This window comes from Ranitomeya variabilis, chromosome 2 (assembly GCF_051348905.1).
Source record: "Ranitomeya variabilis isolate aRanVar5 chromosome 2, aRanVar5.hap1, whole genome shotgun sequence".
Taxonomy (NCBI): Eukaryota; Metazoa; Chordata; class Amphibia; order Anura; family Dendrobatidae; genus Ranitomeya; species Ranitomeya variabilis.
In genome coordinates this window covers 182789936-182809545 of record NC_135233.1, presented here as the reverse complement: position 1 = coordinate 182809545, position 19610 = coordinate 182789936, and the positions used below count along the sequence as shown (strand labels likewise).

Here is a 19610-nt window from a genome sequence, read left to right as displayed (position 1 = left end):
CCACCTCTTCCGAATAGCTTACAACCTACAGTACAGTAACCATCATTCCACCATTCCTCTGCACAAGCAGCTCTACCATCACCTAGTGTATCCTCACCAATCCCTTCTAAACTGTGAGCCCTCTGGGTCAGGGTCCGCTCTCCTGTAGTAGCAGTCAGTGACTTGTATTTTTTATGATTATTGTATTTGTATTTACAGGGTGGGCCATTTTATGGATACACCTAAATAAAATGGGAATGGTTGTCCTGTTTGGTCACCACCCATTTAGAAAAGTTTTCCCCCTCCTATATACTAATGTGCTACAAACAGGAAGTTGATAGCTCCAACCATTCCCATTTTATTTAGGTGTATCCATATAAATGGCCCACCCTGTATTATGTATATCCCTTTTCACATGTAAAGTGCAATGGAATAAATGGCGCTGTAACAATAAATAATAAAAATACCACCTGTGGGGCTGCCAAACATAGTCGAGTGGCCCGTCTAGTAACAGAAGTCAAAATGCTGCGCTATTATACTATTTCTACTCTGGGGAAATTTATGCCATTTTAGTGGTGTGTGTGGCAATAATGTTTGGAAATATTTGTACAAGTTGGGTCTCCTTCATGTGTGTTGCCAGTAGCAGTAGGGTTCCCATACTGGCAAGCCTGCACTTTCTTTCAGTCAACTACGTGTTACTATCCTTAAATGTTTCTAACAATAGTAGTCAACAAAGCTGATATTTGTGCCACCTGAGTGTGGCTGAGCAGAAAAGCAGTTTGAGCTGTTGCATGAGGTATTAGGGCTCCCAGCAAAGAAGGCTTACACCGGTCCCTCAACCAACTCATCTTAATTAAAACTTAAATTTAAAGCTGTAAATACTGGCCCAGACCCTGATACCTCATGCATGGCCCATGGCTGACTGCTGCTGTGCCATTATCAAATTTCTATTGTGGGTCATTTGATGACCCTTTTCCTGTTGTCTTCCCCTAATTTCTAGAAATGTTTGGACTTCAATTTGGGTCTCCTTCATGTGTGTTGCCTGAATTTGTCAGGCCTCTCAGAGCAGCAGGCCTACAAATGTCATTCGTCCACCTGTTTCTGATCAGTGTTTCAGCTAGAAATGCTGGTCCCAGCCCTGTCCCAGGCCCTGTCAAATGTATCCATGCTGCACAATTATACTATTTGTACTCTGGGTCAATTGATGCCACTTTTCCTGGTGTCTGCCCCTAATTCGAGCTGTTCGGGAAGCTTTTTAACCCCCTTAAGGTGTTGCCTATGCGTTTAGTTTTGCCTCCCATTGAAGTCAATAGGGTTCGAGTGAGTTCGACGAACCATTCAGTGAACATGTTCGGCAAACATTGGGATGTTCTCAGAACCGAACTGAGCCTGAAAGGTCCGCTCATCTATATTAGGCACATATAATTCCACATGCCAGTCTTAATGAATTGGAGCCTAAGTGTGTTTTATTTCCCAACTAAACTAGACAAGGTAAAGTGATACTAGTGCTTTCATTAACCCCTGGAGCATCACGGTGGCTCAGCGGTTAGCACTGCAGCCTTGCAGCGCTTGGGTCCTGGGTTCAAATCCCACCAAGGACAACATCTGCAAAGAGTTTTTAAGTGTTTGCCTGGGTTTCTTTCGGGCACCCTGGTTTCCTCCAAGACATACCCCGCTCCGCCCCAAGCGCTGCCCCCTGTTGTACACATGGTGATTCCGCATGTGTTCATTGAACCGCATCGTATTCATAAAGATGACATGCAGGTAAAGACGTGCCGCATGTCCGGATACACAGGGCCGCAAGGTGCGGCTCTGCACACATAGTGGAGACGGGATTTCATAAAATCCCCTGTAACATCTGGATGCTGCGGATATACGCAGGGTCCAATCCGCAGCAAAAACTCGAGCAATAAGCCCCTGTGGAAACCTACCCTAAGATTTTTACAAAATTAAAGACTATCAATTAAAACTATACATTTTTTGTCACTCTACCCCCAACTGCTTTTTGATTAAATAGAGATTTCTGAAGCATAACAGTTATGTGTGCTTTACACTAGAAGTTTGAATTCAAGGCATTGCGAGAGACATGTGAGGCTCTGGATTTCACATTGAACTGTCTTGCCCAAACAAAAGCCTCTGGGTATGAATAACTGCCATTGACTTTCTCAATTTTCAAGTATTCAGCCTGGAGGAACAGTTTGGAGTAGTCCTACATTCCACAGATAATGTCTGGATTAAACTAAAACTAATAAATGGAAAAGCTTTGAACACTAACTATATATATATATTATATACAAACACACATACACAATATTACGGTATCCATCTAAAAATATGATGGACAATAGAAGCTCATTTTCTAAACTTTTTACAACATACCTGGTCAGGATTATGCATCAAAGGACAGTTATCACATTGGTCACCCACTCCATCTTTATCTGTATCCATTTGGTCTGTGTTGTATACCAATGGACAATTATCCATCTCATTCAGGATTTCTGCAGAAATACAAACGGATTAGCTATTAACATTCAGGAATATAAAGTATTTAAATCATCTTAAATAATGACATGCCAGATATTTTATATATAGTAAGTATATGCATTATTGTTATAGAGTAAGTTTGTTGTTTGCAAACTCTTCACAATGGTACATGAAGTTTGCATAAGAGGCCATACAAGTGGTGTTATATTGTACCTTACAGGAAAAAATAACTGAACCATATGAGCCATACAATCTTGAAAATATCTTATTGAAACAAAATACATGCTATTCTTAAGTATCCATGTTTAGTATGCTATATATTTTAACCCCTTAGTGACAGAGCCAATTTGGTACTTAATGACCGAGCCAATTTTTACAATTCTGACCACTGTCACTTTATGAGGTTATAACTCTGGAATTCTTTAACAGATCCCGCTAATTCAGAGAATGTTTTTTCGCGACATATTATACTTTATGTTAGTGGTAACATTTCTTCGATATTACTTGCGATTATTTATGAAAAAAACGGAAATATGGCGAAAATTTTTAAAATTTTGCAATTTTCAAACTTTGTATTTTTATGCCCTTAAATCAGAGAGATATGTCACAAAAAATAGTTAATAAATATCATTTCCCACATGTCTACTTTACATTGGCACAATTTTGGAAACAAAATTTTTTTTTGTTAGGGAGTTATAAGGGTTAAAAGTTGAACAGCAATTTTGCATTGTTACAACACCATTTTTTTAGGGACCACCTCACATTTGAAGTAATTTTGAGGGGTCTATATGATAGAAAATAACCAAGTGTGACACCATTCTAAAAACTGCACCCCTCAAGGTGCTCAAAACCACATTCAAGAAGTTTATTAACCATTTGAGTGCTTCACAGGAACTGAAACAATGTGGAAGGAAAAAATGAACATTTAACTTTTGTTTGCAAACATTTTACTTCAAAACCATTTTCTTTTATTTTCACAAGTGTAAAAACAGAAATTTAACCATAAATTTTGTTGTACAATTTCTCCTGAATACGCCGATACCCCATATGTGGGGGTAAACCACTGTTTGGGCGCACCCCAGAGCTTGGAAGAGAAGGAGCGCCGTTTGACTTTTTCAATGCAGAATTGGCTGGAATTGAGATCGGATGCCATGTCACGTTTAGAGAGCCCCTGATGTGCCTAAACAGTGGAAACACTCCACAAATGACACCATTTTGGAAACTAGACCCCTTAAAGAACTTATCTAGATGTATGGTGAGCACTTTGAACCCCCAAGTGCTTCACAGACGTTTATAACGTAGAGCCGTGAAAATAAACAATCGCATTTGTTTGCATAAAAATGATCTTTTCGCCCACAAATTATTATTTTCACAAGGGTAACAGGAGAAATTAGACCACAAAAGTTGTTGTGCAATTTCTCCTGAGTACGTCGATACCCCATGTGTGGGGGTAAACCACTGTTTGTGCGCACCGCAGAGCTTGGAAGAGAAGGAGTGCTGTTTTACTTTTTCTATGTAGAATTGGCTGGAATTGAGATCGGACACCATGTCGCGTTTGGAGAGCCCCTGATGTGTCTAAACAGTGGAAACCCCCACAAGTGACACCATTTTGGAAACTAGACCCCTTAAGGAACTTATCTAGATGTGTGGTGAGCACTTTAAACCCCCAGATGCTTCACGGAAGTTTATAACGTAGAGCCGTGAAAATAAAAAATTGCATTTTTTCTACAAAAATGATTTTTTTGCCCCCAAATTTTTATTTTCACAAGGGTAACAGGAGAAACTAGACCACAAAAGTTGTTGTGCAATCTCTCCTGAGTACGTTGATACCCCATATGTGGGGGTAAATCACTGTTTGGGCGCTCCCCAGAGCTTGGAAGAGAAGGAGTGCCGTTTTACTTTTTCAATGTAGAATTGGCTGGAATTGAGATTGGACGCCATGTCGCGTTTGGAGAGCCCCTGATGTGCCTAAACAGTAAAACCCCCCACAAGTGACCCAATTTTGGAAACTAGATCCCTTAAGAAACTTATATAGATGTGTGGTGAGCACTTTAAACCCCCAAGTACTTCACAGAAATTTATAAAGTAGAGCCGTGAAAATAAAAAATCCTTTTTTTTCCCTCAAAAATGATTTTTTAGCCTGCAATTTTTTATTTTCTCAAGGGTATCAGGAGACATTGGACCCCAAAATCTGTTGACCAGTTTGTCCTGAGTATGCTGATGCCCCATATGTGGGGGAGGGCACTGTTTGGGCACCCATCGGGGCTCAGAAGGGAAGGAGCGCCGCTTGGAATGCAGACTTTGATGGGATGGTCTGCGGGCGTCATGTTGCATTTGCAGAGCTCCTGATGTACTTAAACAGTAGAAACTCCCCACAAGTGACCCCATTTTGGAAACTAGACCCCCCCAAAGAGCTTATCTAGATGTGTGGTGAGCACTATGAATCCCCCACTGCTTCACAGAAGTTTATAATGTAGAGCCATGAAAATAAAAAAAATCATATTTTTTCCACAAAAATGATCTTTTCACCCCCAAATTTTTACTTTCACAAGGGTAACAGGAGAAATTGGACCCCAAAATGTATTGTGCAATTTATGCTGAGTAGGCTGATACCCCATATGTGGGGGGGACCACTGTTTGGGCGCATGGCAGAGCTCGGAAGGGAAGGAGAGCCATTTTGGAATGCAGACTTTGATAGAAAGGTCTGTGCACATTATGTTGCGTTTGCAGAGCCCCTGATGTACCTAAACAGTAGAAACTCCCCACAAGTGACCCCATTTTGGAAACTAGACCCCCCCAAGGAACTTATCTAGATGTGTGGTGAGAACTTTGAATGCCCAAGTACTTCACAGAAGCTTATAAAGCAGTCGTGAAACTAAAAAATTTTTTTTTTTCCACAAAAAAGATTTTTTTAGCCCCAAAGTTTTTATTTTCACAAGGGTAACAGGAGAAACTAGACCCCAAAAGTTGTTGTCAAAATTATCCAGAGTATGCTTATGCCCCATATGTGGGGGTAAACCACTGTTTGGGTGCACGGCAGAGCTCAAAAGGGAGGGAGCACCATTTGACTTTTTGAGCACAAAATTGGCTTTCATGTTTGGAGACTCCTTGATGTACCTAAACATTGGAAACCCCCCAATTCTAACTCCAACCCTAACCCCAACACACCCCTAACCCTATTCCCAACCCGATCCATAATCCTAATCACAACCCTAATGATAATCACAACCCTAATCCCAAAACAAGCCTAATCTCAACCCTAACCATAACCCTAATCAAAACCCTAAATCCAACACACCCCTAATCCTAATCTCAACCCTAACCTCAAACCTAACCCTAATCCCAATACACCCCTAACCCTAATCCCAACCCTAACGTTAACCCTAATCCCAAATGTAACCCTAATGCCAACCCTAACCCTAATACCAACCCTAGCCCTAACCCTAACTTTAGCCCCAACCCTAACCGTAGCCCTAACCCTAGCCTTAACCCTAAATTTAGCCCCAACCCTAACCCTAACTTTAGCCCCAACCCTAACCCTAACCGTAGCCCAACCCTAACCCTAACTTTAGCCCCAACTCTAACCCTAGCCCTAAACATAAGGCTACTTTCACACTTGCGTCGTGTGGCATCCGTCGTTTTGGACAAAAAAACGGATCTTGCAAATGTGCCCACAGGATGTGTTTTTTGTCCATAGACTTGTATTGCCGACGGATCGCGACGGATGGCCACACGTCGCGTCGTCGTGCACTGGATCCGTTGTGTTTTGGCGGACTGTCGTCACAAAAAAAGTTCAATGTAACTTTTTTTGTATGTCGCGTCCGCAATTTCCGACCGCGCATGTGCGGCCAAAACTCCGCCCCTCCCCAGGACATAGACTGGGCAGCAGATGCGTTGAAAAACTGCATCCACAATTTTCACAACGTGCGTCGGTACGTCGGGCCGATGCAAGTGTGAAAGAAGCCTAACCCTAGCCCTAACCCTAGCCCTAACCCTAAATTTAGCCCCAACCCTAACCCTAAATTTAGCCCCAACTCCTCTAGCTGCCGGCCGGCAGATCATGGCGGGCGCACTGCGCATGCGCCCGCCGTTTTCTTACCGGATGAAGAAGCCGGCAGGCAGGAGGGGACGCAGGAGGACCCAGGGACACCGGTAAGTATGATAGGATCCCTGAATCTGCTTATTTCTCTGTCCTTTGATGTGCGATCACATCAGAGGACAGAGAATCACACATCGCTTTTTTTTTTTGCGGCCGCCGGTAAACAGTTAATTACCGGCGATTGCAAAACAGAGGTCAGTAAAAACCGACCCCGATCATGTTCTTTGGGGTCTCGGCTACCCCCAGCAGCCGAGACCCCAAAGATCTCCCGGGTGCCGGCCGTCGGGCGCACTGCGCATGCGCCCGCCATTTTTTGGCCGGAACAAGATGGCAGCGCCCATCGGGAGCCACGAGGAGCACCAGGGGAGACAGGTGAGTATCGGGGGGCGATCAGGGACCCCATTTCTCTGTCCTCTGATGTGCGATCACATCGGAGGACAGAGAAATTAAATGGGAAATCTCGTTTTTGGGGGGTTTTTTGCAACCGCCGGTAAACGGTTAATTACCAGCGATCGCAACCCGGGGGTCGGTAAAAAACCCCCGAATCATGTTCTCTGGGGTCTCGGCTACCCCCGGCAACTGAGACCCCAGAGAAAATCCGACTCAGGGGGGCGCTATTCACTTTTTCCACAGCGCCGTTAATTAACGGCACTGTGGTTTAAGTACCCTTAACTGCCGCCGTTAAAAGGCGTATCGGTGGTCGTTAAGGGGTTAAATGATTTCAACACTCCAATTAATTAATATGAATTATAGAGATATTGATATGGTTTCAATCAGATATATATAATTCCCCCACATGTGTTCAGAGGCCCCTCCCCCAATTGCTGAATTTCTGCCATGTGTCCTACATGAAACCCCCTCCTCCAGTTGCAAAAAGATGGTAAATCAGGTTTCATTGGGGATTGAGGGGATGTACAGTACCTTTGCCAGTGGACAAGAGACTGGTGACATCATTCCCCACACGTGGGGGCTGGACACACCTCTGGTAGCTGGAGAGATATAACAGAGCACATGTGCTTGGGCCCCCTCTCTTGCTTCCTGGACGATCAGTGATGAACTCCTACCATGCTAATGTAATGTATGACTTATGACTTTATTGATTATGTGCTATTTTTAGTGATTGTTTATATTTATTATCTTTTATTAAGTAAATTCATTTTAGTTTATTCAATTTTCGTGTGAGCATTTATTTATTCATCACAATTCTTTGAAACGTAACAAAACAAATGGTGTCAGCAAGTGGGATTGTGTCTTGAATAAAAAATGTTTACAAAATTGAATAAGTTTGTTAAGAATAGAAAGCAATTGAGAGTTTTAGATCCTTGCCAGAATGGGTGTTGTCAGGACCGTGGACCCCAATGGCAAAGGAATGTAATGATTATATGGAGGGACAGCGTTTACCAAATCACCAGGATGTGGCTGCAAAATTTGACCTCTCAAGGTATGATGCAAAGGAGCAAAAAACAGCAGCGGCCGTTGGATGGGTCTGTGTCCAGGCACTGCAAAGTTTGCAGGAGGAGATTGATCACTTGCGTTTAGAGCTGCATACAGCTATAAGGCAAAGGATCAGCTTGCAATCAGCTTTGAGAGATCAAGTGAAACAGCATGACAATATGCAAAAGAGTTTTGAAGAATATGTGATAAAAAATATGAATAAGAATAAGCGCAGGAGGAGACAGCAGCCAGTGTCAGATAGTCATACTGCACATGTTAGAACCATGATTGTACATGGGAAATGGTCAGATTTGTCAGAATGTGACAACTTAGAAAATGAGGTAGAATTGCATGCCAGATCTATTGTAGTAACAAAGACCAGGAGAGAAGTCACTCAGCATAGGGGAGATAGGATGGATGCAGGAGATGCAGCTGTTGGCAAAGAATCTGCTATGACAGAGGAAACTAGAAATTATACAGCAGGGGAACTAACAGAATTAGCTACCAGGTATAGGCAGCAAGCAGGAGAGAATTTATTAACATGGATTCTCAGGTTATGGGATTTTGGAGCTGATACGATAATCTTGAACCATCTTGAGGGCATAGGAATTGCTAGTATTCGTATTGATCCCATGGTGCATTTAAAAATGAGACGTGCAAGGGACACTGCAGAGAATTTTTTCCTATAGCAATTGGTGAGGGATTGTGGCACAAGTGTATGATTCTCTTATTGAATTAATACCACAAACACGATGGGAGTCTTTTGCAGATGGAGTGCAGAGGCTGAGAGAAATGGCATGTATAGGTGGTATAACTTGAAATCCTTTGCCAGATATGAATGATCATTTTGCTGTTGTCGAGGATTGGAAGGGGCCAGATGCTGCAGTGATGACAGTACTAATGACAAATAAGTTCATAGAAGGTGCCTCAGCTGCTTACAAATCCCCATTATTTACCATGTTCAGTGCGCTCATGGGAAACTCCGCTAATGTATATACAGCATACAGTTTGATCTCTGTTATCTGCTCTAGAAAAAACAAAAGTGTCAGTAGACAGAGTAGAACAAGAGAGGAGGAAAGGTGATAATATCCAAGTTGGAAAAAGCAGGAAGGAATTGTTTTGTGACCTGATAGCTAGTGGAGTTCCATTTCAGGACATAGATGGCATCCTTGCTTGTGACCTGTTCAGAAGATGGCAAGATTTGAGCAGAAAAGGCACATTGAAAATCGCCAGGCCCAGGAGGGTGGCGACAAATGAAATAGGAGGTTGGAAGGATAGAGGTGAGACACCTGATAACAAAGTCCCTACTGCACCCGCCCCTTTGACTCCTCCAATACCATGCATGTATTCCCTCATGGACTAATTAGGTAAAAGTTGTGGAACATTCCATGAGCAGTTTTGCCATATTTTTTGTGATGTCTAATCATTTATTTTAGTTTTAATAGTTGATGCGAAGAGAAATATCCTGTGAGCATATTATGACATATGCGCTGGCTGATATGATGAATTGGATTTGGTCTTGGTGATGCATAAATATGCATTTCTCATTTGAGGCTTTGTAATATGTTTTTAAATAGCAAAAGACTACAACAGAAACAAGATGACTGTATGTGGAAGCCATGTGAGAGAAACATACAAGGAAAAGAGGGAGTGAACAATGAATTTAAATTGAGTAAGATGACTGATTAAAAATTACGGAGGGTTACATGTTTGTCACTGTATGTTGTTTGTGCAAACCTCTGTATTTGTCATGGATATCATTTGTTTAAATTGGTTATTAGCCAAAGAAAAATCCATGTGGTATTTTTATATTTTTATTTTTTATTTTTGTATTTTTATGAGCTCATTCTTTCAATTTTGTTCTGTACAGTGATTAGTTTTTTTTGTTTTCTTTTTTAAAAAGGAACAATTTTCTCCTTTCAGCTCATCAAATGTTGGATCGGGGAGTGGGGGTGTGTAAATTAACCTTTTGTTTGCTTGCAGGAGTTGAAAGAAGAAACTTTGGCCATCTAGCTACCATGTAAGCACTGTAAATAGTTTTTGTCTTTTCAGAATTGAAACAAGAATCCACCTACTTAAATTTAGATATGACTTCTATTTTTTTATTTTTTTTTTGACGTTTTTATATTTTTGGGAATTACTGTGTATATTGGGTTTTGAAAAAACGTACCGTATTTTTTGGCATATAAGACGCACTTTTTCCCCCCCAAAAAAGGGGGGAAAATGGGGGGTGCGTCTTATATTCACAATGCAGGCTTACCGTGGACCGTGGCGGCAGAGGTGCGGCGGCAGAGGTGTGGCGGCAGAGGTGTGGAGATGAGGAGGCGCAGTGAGCGGGGTCCCTTTCCCCGGTGAGGTGATGCAGCAGCCCCGGTAATGAGGCAGAGCCGGGTGAATCCTGTTGTTATCGGTGCGCGCGGCCATCTTCCTGAGGCCGCGCGTTCGCAGATGGAGCTCTGCTGCCCGGGGCTTCAGGAAAATGGCCGCGGGATGCCGCGCGTGCGCAGATGGGGATCGCGGCGGCCATTTTAGGGACCACCTCACATTTGAAGTCAGTTTGAGGGTTCTATATGGCTGAAAATACCCAAAAGTGACACCATTCTAAAAACTGCACCCCTCAAGGTGCTCAAAACCACATTCAAGAAGTTTATTAACCCTTCAGGTGTTTCACAGCAGCAGAAGCAACATGGAAGGAAAAATTAACATTTAACTTTTTAGTCACAAAAATGATCTTTTCGCAACAATTTTTTTATTTTCCCAAGGGTAAAAGGAGAAACTGGACCACGAACGTTGTTGTCCAATTTGTCCTGAGTACGCTGATACCTCATATGTGGGGGTAAACTACTGTTTGGGCACATGGTAAGGCTCGGAAGGGAAGGAGCGCCATTTGACTTTTTGAATGAAAAATTATCTCCATCGCTAGCGGACACCATATCACGTTTGGAGAGCCCCTGTGTGCCTAAACATTGAAGCTCTCCCACAAGTGACCCCATTTTGGAAACTAGACCCCCCAAGGAACTTATCTAGAAGCATAGTGAGCACTTTAAACCACCAGGTGCTTCACAAATTAATCCGTAAAAATGAAAAAGTACTTTTTTTTCGCAAAAAAAATATTTTAGCCTCAATTTTTTCATTTTTACATGGGCAACAGGATAAAATGGATCCTAAAATTTGTTGGGCAATTTCTCCTGAGTACGCCGATACCTCATATGTGGGGGTAAACCACTGTTTGGGTGCACGGCAAGGCTCGGAAGGGAAGGCGCGCCATTTTTTGAATGGAAAATTAGCTCCAATCGTTAGCGGACACCATGTCGCGTTTGGAGAGCCCCTGTGTGCCTAAACATTGGAGCACCCGCACAACTGACCCCATTTTGGAAACTAGACCTCCCAAGGAACTAATCTAGATGTGTGGTGAGCACTTTGAACCCCCAAGTGCTTCACAGAAGTTTATAACGCAGAGCCATGAAAATAAAAAATATTTTTTCTTTTCTCAAAAATGATTTTTTAGCCCACAATTTTTTATTTTCCCAAGGGTAACAGAAGAAATTGGACCCCAAAAGTTGTTGTCCAGTTTCTCCTGAGTACGCTGATACCCCATATGTGGGGGTAAACCACTGTTTTGGCACACGTCGGGGTTCGGAAGGGAAGTAGTGACGTTTTGAAATGCAGACTTTGACGGAATGCTCTGCGGGCGTCACGTTGCGTTTGCAGAGCCCCTGATGTGCCTAAACAGTAGGAACTCCCCACAAGTGACCCCACTTTGGAAACTAGACCCCCCAAAGAACTTATCTAGATGTGTGGTGAGCACGTTCAACCCCCAAGTGCTTCACAGAAGTTTACAACACAGAGCCGTGAAAATAAAAAATCATTTTTCTGTCCTCAAAAAAGATGTTTTAGCAAGTAATTTTTTATTTTCGCAAGGGTAACAGGAGAAATTGGACACCAATAGTTGTTGCCCAGTTTGTCCTGAGTACGCTGATACCCCATATGTGGGGGTAAACCACTGTTTGGGCGCACGTCGGGGCTTGGAAGGGAGGGAGCACCATTTGACTTTTTGAACGCAAGATTGGCTGGAATCAATGGTGGCGCCATGTTGCGTTTGGAGACCCCTGATGTGCCTAAACAGTGGAAACCCCTCAATTCTAACTTCAACACTAACCCCAACACACCCCTAACCCTAATCCCAACTGTGGCCATATCCCTAATCACAACCCTAACCCCAACACACCCCTAACCACAACCCTAACCCCAACACAGCCGTAATCCTAATCCCAACCCTAACCCTAATCCCAACCCTAATCCCAACCCTAACCACAACTGTAACCCCAACACACCCCTAACCCTATCCTTAACCCTAACCACAAGTCTAATCTTAACCCTATTTCCAACCCTAGCCCTAATTCCAACCCTAACTCTAATTCCAACCCTAACCCTAAGTGTTGTGAATTTGTTCTTGGGCTCCCTCTGGTGGCATTTAGCGATATGGCTGGTCTTGGCTGGGTTCAGCTGTTTCATTTTCCTGCTAAGCGGGGCCTATTTAATTCAGCTGGACCTTCACTTGTTGCCTGCTGTCGGTGTATTCAGTCCTGATTCAGTGCTCTCCTGAATATTCCTTGTGACCAGTCTCCTGCTAGGAGAAGCTAAGTTTGCTTGTTCATTTTGCTCATGATTTCCTTGAAAACGTTTCTCAGTATATTATGAGTTCAGTCCAGCTTGCTTTTATGTGATTTTTCGCTTGCTGGTTAGTTCTGGGGTGCAGAGTGCGCCCCTCACATCGTGAGTCGGTGTGGGGGTTCTTGTATTCTCTGCGTGGTTTATTTTTGATAGTTTTTGTACTGACCGCACAGACTCCTATCTATTTCCTGTCTATCTAGTATTAACGGGCCTCATTTGCTAAACCTGTTTTCATTTCTATGTTTGTATTTTCCCCTTAACTCACCATTATTATTTGTCAGGGGCAATCTAAACTTTGGGGTTATTTCTCTGAGGCAAGTGAGGTCTTTGCTTTCTCTCTAGGGGTAGTCAGTTTCTCAGGCTGTGAAGAGGTGTCTAGGTTTTCGGGTAACGCTCCACGGCTACCTTTAGTGTGTGTGGATAGGATGAGGATTGCGGTCAGTATAGCTTCCACATTCCCAGAACTCGTCCTACTATTCTGGTTATATGTGTCAGGTCAGTCTTGAGATCCTACCACCGGATCATAACAGTACAGCAGGCCACAAAGTGTTAATGCAGCAGAAGAGGGAGAAGAGAAATCCTAAGGTCATTTTTTTTTTTTTTCTCTGCACTGTGTTTAGCCTCTCTCCTCCCCTTAATCTCTGGGTGGTTCTGAATGCAGCTACTGATATGGACATTCAGAGTCTGTCTTCTAGTGTGGATCATCTCACTGCAAGGGTACAGGGCATTCAGGATTATGTAGTCCGCAGTCCTATGTCAGAGCCTAAAATACCTATTCCTGAGCTGTTCTCCGGAGATAGATCTAGGTTTTTGAACTTTAAGAATAATTGTAAGTTATTCCTTTCTCTGAGACCTCGCTCATCTGGTGACTCTGTTCAGCAAGTTAAAATTGTTATTTCTTTGTTACGTGGTGACCCTCAAGATTGGGCATTCTCTCTGGCGCCAGGAGATCCTGCACTGCTAAATGTTGATGCGTTTTTTCTGGCGCTTGGAGTGCTTTATGAGGAACCAAATCTGGTAGACCAAGCAGAGAAGGTTTTGCTGGCTCTCTCTCAGGGTCAGGATGAAGCAGAGGTTTATTGTCAGAAGTTTAGGAAGTGGTCAGTGCTCACTCAGGGGAATGAGTGCGCCCTGGCGGCGATTTTCAGAAAGGGTCTTTCTGATGCCCTTAAAGATGTTATGGTAGGGTTCCCCACGCCTGCGGGTCTGAATGAGTCAATGTCTTTGGCCATTCAGATTGATCGGCGTTTGCGGGAGCGCAAACCTGTGCACCATCTGGCGGTATTTTCTGAGCAGAAACCTGAGCCTATGCAATGCAACAGGATTCTGACCAAAGTTGAACGGCAAAACCACAGACGTCAGAACGGGTTGTGCTTTTACTGTGGTGATTCTGCTCATGTTATCTCAGCATGCTCTAAGCGCACAAAAAACTTTGCTAAGTCTGTCACCATTGGTACTGTACAACCTAAATTCATTTTGTCTGTTACTTTGATTTGCTCTCTGTCATCCTACTCAGTTATGGCTTTTGTGGATTCAGGTGCTGCCCTGAATTTGATGGATTTGTCATTTGCCAGGCGCTGTGGTTTTATCTTGGAGCCTTTACAATTCCCTATCCCACTAAAGGGAATTGATGCTACACCATTGGCCATGAATAAACCTCAGTACTGGACTCAATTGACCATGTGCATGGCTCCTGCACATCAGGAGGTGATTCGCTTTCTGGTGCTACATAATTTGCATGATGTTGTCGTATTGGGTCTGCCATGGCTGCAGGCTCATAACCCAGTCCTGGATTGGAAAGCAATGTCTGTGTCAAGTTGGGGTTGCCAGGGAATTCATGGCGATGCTCCTTTGGTGTCAATTGCTTCTTCTACTCCTTCTGAAGTCCCTAAATTTTTGTCGGACTACCAGGATGTATTTGATGAGCCCAAATCCAGTGCCCTACCTCCTCATAGGGATTGTGATTGTGCCATAAATCTGATTCCTGGTAGTAAGTTCCCTAAGGGACGACTTTTTAATTTATCTGTACCAGAACATGCCGCTATGCGGAGTTATATAAAGGAGTCCTTGGAGAAGGGACATATTCGCCCGTCCTCGTCCCCTTTGGGTGCGGGGTTCTTTTTTGTGGCCAAGAAGGATGGTTCTCTGAGACCCTGTATAGATTATCGCCTTCTAAATAACATCACGGTCAAATTTCAGTACCCCTTGCCACTGTTGTCCGATCTGTTTGCCCGGATTGGGGGGGCCAGTTGGTTCACCAAGATAGATCTTCGAGGAGCGTATAATCTTGTGCGCATAAAGCAGGGCAATGAATGGAAAACAGCATTTAATACGCCCGAAGGCCATTTTGAGTACTTGGTGATGCCTTTTGGGCTTTGTAATGCCCCCTCTGTGTTTCAGTCCTTCATGCACGACATCTTCCGAGAGTATCTGGATAGATTTATGATTGTGTACCTGGATGATATTTTATGATCATTACTTTTCTGATGATTGGGAGTCTCATGTGAAGCAGGTCAGGATGGTATTTCAGGTCCTGCGTGCCAATGCCTTGTTTGTGAAGGGCTCTAAATGTCTCTTCGGAGTCCAGAAGGTTTCCTTTTTGGGCTTTAATTTTTCTCCTTCTACTATTGAGATGGATATAGTCAAGGTCCAGGCTATTCATGACTGGACTCAACCTACATCTGTGAAGAGTCTTCAGAAGTTCTTGGGTTTTGCTAATTTTTACCATCGCTTCATCACTAATTTTTCTAGTGTGGTTAAGCTTTTGACGGATTTGACCAAGAAGGGTTCTGATGTGACGAATTGGTCTCCTGCGGCCATGGAGGCCTTTCAGGAGCTGAAATGTCGGTTTTCTTCGGCTCCTGTCTTGCGCCAGCCCGATGTCTCTCTTCCCTTTCAGGTCGAGGTTGATGCTTCTGAGATTGGAGCAGGGGCTGTCTTGTCGCAGAAAAGCTCTGATAGCTCTGTGATGAGACCATGTGCTTTCTTTTCAAGAAAGTTTTCGCCTGCCGAGCGGAATTATGATGTTGGTAATCGAGAGTTGTTGGCAATGAAGTGGGCATTTGAGGAGTGGCGACATTGGCTTGAGGGAGCCAAGCATCGTGTGGTGGTCTTGACGGATCACAAGAATTTGACTTATCTCGAGTCTGCCAAACGGTTTAATCCGAGACAGGCTAGATGGTCGCTGTTTTTCTCTCGTTTCAATTTCGTGGTTTCATATCTTCCGGGTTCGAAAAACGTGAAGGCTGATGCCCTTTCTAGGAGTTTTGTACCTGACTCCCCGGAAGTTTCTGAACCGACTGGTGTCCTCAAAGAGGGGGTGATTTTGTCTGCCATCTCTCCTGATCTGCGACGGGTGTTGCAGGAGTTTCAGGCCAATAGACCTGACCGTTGTCCACCGGAGAGACTGTTTGTTCCGGACATATGGACCAGTAGAGTTATTTCCGAGGTGCATTCTTCGGTGTTGGCGGGTCATCCTGGGATTTTTGGTACCAGGGATTTGGTGGCAAGGTCCTTTTGGTGGCCTTCCTTGTCGCTGGATGTGCGTTCCTTTGTGCAGTCCTGTGGGATTTGTGCTCGGGCCAAGCCTTCCTGTTCTCGTGCCAGTGGATTGCTTTTGCCTTTGCCTGTCCCGAAGAGGCCTTGGACACATATTTCCATGGATTTTATTTTGGATCTTCCTGTCTCTCAGAAGATGTCTGTCATCTGGGTGGTTTGTGATCGTTTTTCTAAAATGGTCCATTTGGTACCCTTGCCTAAGCTGCCTTCCTCCTCCGATTTGGTGCCAATGTTTTTTCAGAATGTGGTTCGTTTACATGGTATTCCGGAGAACATTGTATCTGACAGAGGATCCCAGTTTGTGTGCAGATTTTGGCGGTCCTTTTGTGCTAAGATGGGCATTGAATTGTCTTTTTCGTCGGCCTTCCATCCTCAGACGAATGGTCAAACCGAACGAACTAATCAGACCTTGGAAACTTATTTGAGATGTTTTGTTTCTGCTGATCAGGATGATTGGGTGACCTTTTTGCCATTGGCTGAGTTCGCCCTCAATAATCGGGCTAGTTCTGCTACTTTGGTTTCACCTTTCTTTTGCAATTCTGGTTTTCATCCTCGTTTTTCCTCGGGTCAGGTTGAGCCTTCTGACTGTCCTGGGGTGGATTCTGTGGTGGATAGGTTGCAGCAGATTTGGAACCATGTGGTGGACAATTTGACCTTGTCCCAAGAGAAGGCTCAGTGCTTTGCTAACCGCCGTCGCTGTGTGGGTCCCCGAGTTCGTGTGGGGGATTTGGTATGGTTGTCTTCTCGTTATGTCCCGATGAAGGTTTCCTCTCCTAAGTTCAAGCCTCGTTTCATCGGTCCTTATAAGATTTTGGAAATCCTCAACCCTGTGTCATTTCGTTTGGACCTCCCTACATCGTTTGCCATTCATAATGTGTTCCATAGGTCATTGTTGCGGAGATATGTGGTGCCTGTGGTCCCTTCTGTTGATCCTCCTGCTCCGGTCTTGGTCGAGGGGGAGTTGGAGTATGTGGTGGAGAAGATCTTGGATTCTCGTATTTCGAGATGGAAGCTTCAGTACTTGGTTAAGTGGAAGGGCTATGGTCAGGAGGATAATTCCTGGGTTGTCGCCTCCGATGTCCATGAGGCCGATTTGGTTCGTGCCTTTCATTTGGCTGGTCCTGATCGGCCTGGGAGCCCTGGTGAGGGTTCGGTGACCCCTCCTTAAGGGGGGGTACTGTTGTGAATTTGTTCTTGGGCTCCCTCTGGTGGCATTTAGCGATATGGCTGGTCTTGGCTGGGTTCAGCTGTTTCATTTTCCTGCTAAGAGGGGCCTATTTAATTCAGCTGGACCTTCACTTGTTGCCTGCTGTCGGTGTATTCAGTCCTGATTCAGTGCTCTCCTGAATATTCCTTGTGACCAGTCTCCTGCTAGGAGAAGCTAAGTTTGCTTGTTCATTTTGCTCAAGATTTCCTTGAAAACGTTTCTCAGTATATTATGAGTTCAGTCCAGCTTGCTTTTATGTGATTTTTCGCTTGCTGGTTAGTTCTGGGGTGCAGAGTGCGCCATTTCACATCGTGAGTCGGTGTGGGGGTTCTTGTATTCTCTGCATGGTTTATTTTTGATAGTTTTTGTACTGACCGCACAGACTCCTATTTCCTGTCTATCTAGTATTAGCGGGCCTCATTTGCTAAACCTGTTTTCATTTCTATGTTTGTATTTTCCCCTTAACTCACCGTTATTATTTGTGGGGGGCAATCTAAACTTTGGGGTTATTTCTCTGAGGCAAGTGAGGTCTTTGCTTTCTCTCTAGGGGTAGTCAGTTTCTCAGGCTGTGAAGAGGCGTCTAGGTTTTCGGGTAACGCTCCACGGCTACCTTTAGTGTGTGTGGATAGGATGAGGATTGCGGTCAGTATAGCTTCCACATTCCCAGAACTCGTCCTACTATTCTGGTTATATGTGTCAGGTCAGTCTTGAGATCCTACCACCGGATCATAACACCTAAGGCTATGTGCCCACTTTGCGGATTCGTGTGAGATTTTTCCGCACCATTTTTGAAAAATCCGCAGGTAAAAGGCACTGCATTTTACCTGCGGATTTACAGCGGATTTTCCAGTGTTTTTTTGTGTGGATTTCACCTGCGGATTCCTATTGAGGAACCTGTGTAAAACGCTGTGGAATCTGCACAAAATTGACATGCTGCGGAAAATACAACACAGCGTTTCCGCACGGTATTTTCCGCACCATGGGCACAGCGGATTTGGTTTTCCATAGGTGTACATGGTACTGTAAACCTGATGGAAAACTGCTACGAATTCGCAGCGGCCAATCCGTTGCGGATCCGCGGCCAATCCGCTGCGGATTCGCAGCCAAATCCGCACTGTGTGCACATGTCCTAACCCTAACCCTAACCTTAACCCTACCCCTAACCCTAACCCTAACCCCACCCCTAACCCTAGTTCTAACCCTAGTTCTAACCCTAACCCTAGTAGAAAAAGAAAAAAAAATATTTTATTTATTTTTATTATTGTCCCTACCTATGGGGGTGATAAAGGGGGGGGTCATTTACTATTTTTTTTATTTTGATCACTGTGATAGGCTATATCGCAGTGATCAAAATATATCTGAAACGAATCTGCCAGGCGGCAGATTCGGCGGGCGCACTGCGCATGCGCCCACCATTTTGGAAGATGGCGGCGCCAATGGAGAAGACGGACGGACACCGGGAGGCCCGGTAAGTATGAGGAGGGGTGATCGGATCACGGAGGGGGGGACCGGAGCACAGGGGGAGTGGACAGGACGACGGGGGGAGTGGACAGGACGACTTAGGGGGGCGGACCACATAACGGAGGACTGGGGAGGGGATCGGTGGGTGTGGGGGTGTACAGATTAGGTTTTCCAGCCATGGCCGATGATATTGCAGCATCGGCCATGGCTGGATTGTAATATTTCACCCTTTTTTTGGGTGAAATATTACAAATCGCTCTGATTGGCAGTTTCACTTTCAACAGCCAATCAGAGCGATCGTAGCCATGAAGGGGTGAAGCCACCCCCCCTGGGCTGAAACACCACTCCCCCTGTCCCTGCAGATCGGGTGAAATTGGAGTTAACCCTTTCACCCGATCTGCAGGGACGCGATCCCTCCATGACGCATACGCTGCGTCACAGGTCGGATTGGCACCGACTTTCATGACGCAGCGTATGCGTCAAAGGTCGGGAAGGGGTTAATACAAATTATAGAGATAATGATATGGTTTCAATCAGATATATATAATTCCCCCACATGTGTTGAAAGGCCCATCCCCCAGTTGCTGAATTTCTGCCATGTGTCCTACATGAAGCCCCCTCCTCCAGTTGCAAAAAGCTGGTAAATCAGGTTTCATTGGGGATTGAGGGGATGTTCCTTTGCCAGTGGACAAGAGACTGGTGACATCATTCCCC

General features: G+C 44.4%; 1 protein-coding gene across 1 annotated transcript in view; it reads right to left on the bottom strand.

Moving 5' to 3' along the window:
* Window positions 1-19610, bottom strand: part of THBS2 (thrombospondin 2) — a 471688-nt gene that overhangs the window by 149246 nt on the left and 302832 nt on the right. The window contains exon 16 of the mRNA XM_077283271.1: window positions 2359-2477. Coding sequence (XP_077139386.1) covers window positions 2359-2477 — 119 coding nt within the window. The remainder of the gene's footprint in view (window positions 1-2358; window positions 2478-19610) is intronic.